Source organism: Camellia sinensis, chromosome 14 (assembly GCF_055761805.1).
Source record: "Camellia sinensis isolate YWXY chromosome 14, ASM5576180v1, whole genome shotgun sequence".
Lineage (NCBI taxonomy): Eukaryota > Viridiplantae > Streptophyta > Magnoliopsida > Ericales > Theaceae > Camellia > Camellia sinensis.
In genome coordinates, this window is record NC_138974.1 from 89950034 (window position 1) to 89957056 (window position 7023).

At 36.4% G+C, this 7023-nt stretch overlaps 1 protein-coding gene across 1 annotated transcript; it reads left to right on the forward strand.

Annotated features, from left to right (window-relative positions):
* The first annotated feature begins 1389 nt into the window (after positions 1–1389).
* LOC145807169 (uncharacterized) lies at positions 1390–1806 on the forward strand. Its single transcript, XM_082905107.1, has one exon. The coding sequence runs from the start codon at positions 1390–1392 to the stop codon at positions 1804–1806; it is 417 nt and encodes a 138-aa protein (XP_082761233.1).
* Positions 1807–7023: the final 5217 nt, after the last annotated feature.

Consider the following 7023-nt stretch of genomic DNA (forward strand, 5'->3'; position numbering starts at 1 on the left):
TGGCACCGTAACGTGACAAGAGAAGGAAAAATATTCCACTGGATAACACAAGCATTTTTGCCAACACATCAGAATTGTTAGCCTCAGAAAATGAAGCTAAAAAATCCTCTACTCATTGAAATTATATTATCATTTCATTGAGGAAAAAAACCCGAAAGCTCAAAACCACCCTACATCCATTCTAATTATCTTTTTCCGTACAGCTTCACATGCTGTTACGAGCGATGCATCAGGAATTTCATGTTACAAATTTTACTGCTATCTGCTACAAATTAGGCCTTCAGAAATATCGACAATATTACTTTCAGTCAGGTTGCTATAGCAATTTATTGTCGACATGTACATAAAAATTGAAAGCACTCGGTTATACTACATACGAGCTAACCAAGACACTATTCGTGCTGACTTGTATCAAGGAATAGTCGACAATGTAACAACTGGTGAAATAAGAGCATCAAACATAGGTAAACGCATAGTCCTTCCAACGTCCTTTATTGGTGGCCCTTATGATAAGAAGCGAAGATATCTGGAAGCTATGACGTTAGTACAACGATATGGAAAGCCTGGCATATTCCTAACAATGACATGCAACCCTTCTTGGCCTGAAATCGAAGCAGAGCTACATGAAACAGAAGAAGCACAAAATTGACCAGATCTTATCGCTCGTGTTTTCCGTGCCAAAATTGTGGAACTAAAAAATGAGTTGGTCAAAAAACAACTCTTTGGTCCTGTAGCAACTTACACACATGTGATTGAATATCAAAAGCATGGCCTTCCACATGCCTATTTCTTGTTGGTTTGAAATCTCATGCAAAGATTATCCACCCTGAAGAATATGACACATATATTTCTTCCGAGATACCAAATAAAGATGACAACCCAAATTTGTATAAGGTAGTTGTCAAGCATATGATGCATGGCCCCTGTGGTGCTCTAAAGCAAACAAACCCTTGCATGACCAAGAAAGGCGAATGTAAGAACAAATACCCTCGAGAATTCTCAAAAGTGACCAAGTGTGGTGAGAACTCTTACCCAATCTATAAGCGTCGAAACGACGACAAGTGTGTGAATGTTCAAAGTAGCCTTCTAGACAAGAGATGGGTTGTTCCTTATAACTCGTACTTACTTGCAAAGTTCGATTGCCACATGAATGTTGAAATTTACTCCACAATCAAAGCTGTAAAATATTTGTACAAATATGTATAGAAAGGGCATGATCGTGTTTCTTTCCATTTCATTGCTTATGATAACGACTCAATTATTGATGAGAATAATGCATACTAATCTGCTCGTTGGATATCTCCACCTGAAGCTGCATGTCGTATTTACAAATTCACACTTAACAATATTTCCCCAATAGTTTTAGCTTTCCATTTACACTTGCCAAACATGCAACTTGTAAATTTCAAGGAAGAAGATAATTTGCCAAGTGCTCTACAATCTGGGCGTGCTTCTAGAACTATGCTCACTGAATATTTTGCGACGAACAAGGAAAACACATCTGCTAGGCAATGGTTATACTTTGAATTCCCTGAAAATTATGTTTGGAATGTTCAAGATAGATATTGGAAACCACGTCAAAGAAGTGGAACAATTGGAAGAATTGTATCGGCCAACCCTTCGGAAGGAGAACGATACTTCCTACGTATACTTCTAACACATATAAGAGGAGCTACAAGTTTCATAAACTTGTGTACTATAGATGGGCAAATATGCTCCTCATTCAGAGAAGCTGCTGGAAAACGATGCTTGCTTGAGAAAGACAATGCTACTGAAGAATGCCGTGTAGAAGCAAGTGTTTTCTAAATGCCTTTCGCGTTGAGGCGTTTGTTTACAACACTATTAGTTTTTTGTGAACCTAACAATCCAAGATCATTGTGGGAGAAATTTTATGATGCTCTATCACAAGACTATAGACAAAATCTACAACTCAAAGCAGAACAAGTACGAAACATCACGCTTGACTATATTGCAAGTTTCATCGAATCAATGGGCAAGAAAATTACAGATTACAACCTTCCAGCATACAATAAAGCTTCCATTATACGAAACAAACCTACCAAGGAAATTGAGACTGAACTACAAATCCCAATTTCAGAAGAAGACATACATATGAAACTACTCCTAAACAATGCACAGCGTACTGCTTTCGATCTAATTATGCATCACATAAAGCAATACTTAGGAGGTGGATTGCTTGCTGTTATATGCTCAGAAGGATCTATAGCTATAACAACAGCTAGCACGGGAATAGCTGCTGCTAACCTACCTGGCGGCCGCACCGCACATTCTCGCTTCAAAATACCTTTAGACATCAACATTTCAACTAGCTGTAATGTTGGGAAACAAAGTGCAATTGCCACACTTATTTGAAAAGTGAAATTAATCATTTGGGATAAAGCGCCTATGGCAAAAAAACAAAATATTGAAGCTTTCGAGGCAATGTTACGTGATGTTTGCTCAAATGAGACCATCTTCGCTGGAAAAGTTGTAGTATTTGGCGGTGATTTCTGACAAGTTCTTCCTGTTAGTCCCCAATCCACTCGCGAGGAATGCATAAACAACAGCTTGGTTGAATCAACACTCTGGCCTCATCTTCACATTCTTCGACAAACAGAAAACATGCGAGCATTACACGATCCTCAATTTTTTGATTTCTTATTAGACGTCGGCAATGGAACTTACAACAACATAGATGAGGACTTAATCACAATACATGAATGCATGACTATCAGCACAAAAGAGGGCTCAAATCCAATATTAACATTGGTTGAACACATCTATCCAAATTTCACTGAAAATGTATTCAAATCAAAATACTTGACATCTTGAGCCATCTTGACTCATAAGAATGAATTCATAGACGAAATCAACAAAGTCTTGATGGATAAATTCCCAGAAAGTACATACACATACACTAGCTTTGACAAAACGACAAATGACAAACAAGAAAACTACCCACAAGAATTCCTTCATAGCTTGATTCCAAATGGAATGTCTCCCCACCAACTACAACTGAAACAGTCTTGCCCAATAATGCTTCTCAGAAACATAAACCTGGCTGTAGGAATGTGCAACAATGTGGGATTAATATGCAAAGCTCTAAAAAATAATGTTATCCATACTAAAATTGCAACTGGCCATTATCAGGGAAATTCAGTTTTGATCCCTAGGATTCAACTTGAACCAGCCAAAACAGATAACTACCTTTTCCAATTTCAACGCAAACAATTTCCAATTCGACCTTGTTTTGCAGTGACCATCAACAAGGCTCAAGGACAAACCTTAGAGCAAGTCGGCATTTATCTTCCACAACCTGTGTTCTCCCATGGACAATTATACGTCGCACTTTTAAGAGCACAACGATCATCTGCTGTAAAAATCCTCATAAAACCGGCCAAACAATCAAAACACATGTCCAACATGACACGAAATGTTGTCTACAAAGATTTTATCAAAAAAACATAACAGGTAAACCCAACAAACTCTACAAGAATTGGACAATCCACACTAAATGCAACATATCCTCCAACATAAACAAATCCATATACACTTGCACCCAAACTCAATAACAAATCAATCAAATTAATCTTATATATCACAATATGTAGCAAATCCATGTATACATGCACACAGATTCACTTACACCCATATTTGCATTTGTAGGAACAATGGAAGAGAAACCTATAATGATTCGTGAGTTATCTGACAAATCGCGCAGATGGAAAGCCAAACTTCGTGTCATTGAAAAACAACCCCCTCGTACAAGCAAGCTTGGGACAACTACTATCCAACAATTCATCATAGTAGATAGTGAGGTATATTGAATACACTACTAACAACATATTGCATTATCCTACTTTTAGCAACAAACAAAAACCTCACACACACACACACACACACACACACACACTAAATGTAGAACCCAACTACTCATTATAACCAATATTACACTATATTAGGGCTCACAAATTCAAGATACGTGTTTTGATGATGGCCTACTCAATGTATACAAGACATACTATTTTTCAAATGGTATCATCAAATACATTGACCCTCGAAATAGAATTGTTGACAACATAATTCAAATCATGCTAAAATCTCATATATCAATTGAACAAACTAAAACAACAGAAGAAGCAAATGCATTAGAAACATACTTTTTCATCCAGCTAGCACATGCATTCAACTACATTACAACAAATATCAAATTTGCTAAATTCATATGTATACCACAACTAATAGCAGCACAATTACGCTTTTAATTACCTACCATTCACATTTATGTTACATGCCCAACAGATATTGCTGCTATTGTAACTAATGTTCTGCCGACAAGAACAATCACAAAGCGAATTGATGGACAACCATCTAAAGTTCGAGAAATCTTTCTCATCGATCAATCATTAGTTCTCTACCAATTTCCATGCACATCCTACATATTATATTAACATAATAGATATTTCGAAGTTCAAATTAACAAGTACACAAATTTATTAATAACACACTTTCGAATGTCTCTATCAACAACAATCAACCTCAGAGCAGCTACATTCAATGGTAGGTAAACATACCGTTTCCTCTAACAGAAAATGCCACATAACTATCATATATTTTCCATCATCGAATACCTAGAAGAATAAAATTATGCTTACACTTTAAACTACAATTACAGGATGCTCTCTATCAACTACTCCAACAACTGAATTCATCTTCGATGCCAACATGCCTGAAATACAATCGTTGCATGACTGGTACAAATCACAAACATTATATTCACTTTACTGCCTTCACATCTAACCTGTACTAATAGCTCCTTCATTACATTAATGCAGGCAAATAGCAAACCCACAAAAATTAAAGAAATTGCAAATTCAAAACACATGTTTCTGTTACCATCTCCAACTTCATCTTTTGAAACATTTGAAGTTGTACCCATCAACAATTTGTTGTCACATGAAGTATATACCTTCTTATCTATCTTCTTAATTGAAGACAATTACATCGATATATATATATACATAAACATACTTACGTTCACATACTACTCTCTTTCAAAATAGGGCAACATATGAAATAAAGGCAAAATAACAGCAGAACCAGTAACACAACATCCATGGTATGTTGCTTGTAACAAATGTAATCACAGTACAATAGAGGACATTGGCACCTCATTTACTTGCATTGAATACAACACAAAATATCTACAGCAACAGCAAGGTACAAAACAAATAATTTGGTACAACTAAATTCACCAAACCTATTAAATAGTGAAACCTAAGCTTTGGCTAGGCTTGCTTCATCATAATTTCCTATATTACATTATATTATATCCTATTATATCCATCTTAACTGCCTGCAGATCTATCCTTCGAGTTCAAATCAAAGACAACAGTGGTAGCTTCCTGTGGCTCGACTTTTCGTGTCCCATTTTGGAAGACGAATAGCCCTACAGTATTGGACTCCCGCGGTTCTAAATCTGATCTCACAAGTAAAATGTGAAATAGATAAACACCAAAGAGTCCAAATCTGACAAATCTTTTGAAAAATTGATTTTGAATCAAATTGCCAAATATAGACTACTTTGCCAGATACAGAGTCGCCGCCTAAATGTTTTTTGAAAATTTAGGAAACCCATTACTCGTGTCAAAGGCCACATGTCTGTCATCAACAAGATTGTCTCGGCTCGGGAACTTGAGTATGAGTGGGGAAGGTCACGAATTGAACACCCCCGCTCGCTCGATCAAAGATCGGCCTCTACTAATCATGATATGAATCTTATTTACATTATATGCTCTTTTTCCAATTGTTAGGCTAGTATTACTATGTGATGCGCACACACACAAGTATAGACTAAATTGCAAGAATTGGAACATTTCAACTCATGTTTGTTTTTTTTGAAAAGAATTTTGAATATGTACCACTTGAAAAGGTGATCGCATATGAACATTACTCAAATTATTCCAATTCAAGCAATTAGCCTTCATCCATAGGCATTCAAGCAATTATAGCATTTAATCAATTAGCCTCATGGCAAGCATGCTAGATATGGCAACACTAACATACAAATGCAATATGCTAAAAGCGAGTAAAGGCTCATCTAGTACTCCAAGCCAAAAGAGAAACTAGTTAGAAAAATGCATGATTCCTAACTATGCGATATGACTAATGCAACACATGCGATCTGTAATTTACTAGGCTCGGCTACTAATGTGGCATATGAATCAATTTGATAGCATGCGGTCTAAGCACGTATTCAAAGAAGTATTTAAAATGACGATGCAAGTTAGAATGATAAACCGAGCCTCAGTGCATGCAATAGAAGTGGATGCAAACATGGAGAATGCTAAACGAAACATGATGCTCTAAATTAACCATCATAAGCTAGTAAATAAAAGGGAGAAAGACGTGGGGTTGGAAGACATACACGTTATTACAACATTTGGGCCCTCACGAAGGAGGGTCCGAATGAATAAACTAACTAACTAGCTAAAGCAAAGAAATTAACTAACTATTACAAACCCAATAAATAAATTAGCTAAACTACTTAACTAATTATTACAACAAATTAATTAACTATTCTAGCTAACTTATTATTACAATAAATTAACTAACTAATTGAACTAACTATTTACATGAATACAACATGACAAGAGTGCTAAGTTAGCTATTCTAATTACTCCATATGGAGAAATGAGGAATGCTTATGCATGCACAGATTTTCCACCCGAAAAAACCACTGTTTCTGTTGCCAAATGCCTCTGTTGTGCAGTAGAACACTTGCACTAATTTCCACCTCCTGACCAACTCTGTTCTTCCTTAAAAGTACACTGCTAGATTTTGCACAAGTGGCCAGCAAAGGGCCTGCCAGCCACAGAAGGTGGCCTGCCGGCCACTAATGACTGGATTTTCCTGCTGCAATAGAGAGCAAATAGAACAAGGACAAGGTATTCTCAAGGTTTTATTTGCACAATTTACCCCTCCTTATCATTTGAACAGCTCAAAAGAGTAGTAAGTTTGATT

Excerpts from the sequence above, each read along its gene's own strand:
- LOC145807169 (XM_082905107.1), top strand. The coding sequence starts at position 1,390 with ATGCAACTTGTAAATTTCAAGGAAGAAGATAATTTGCCAAGTGCTCTA.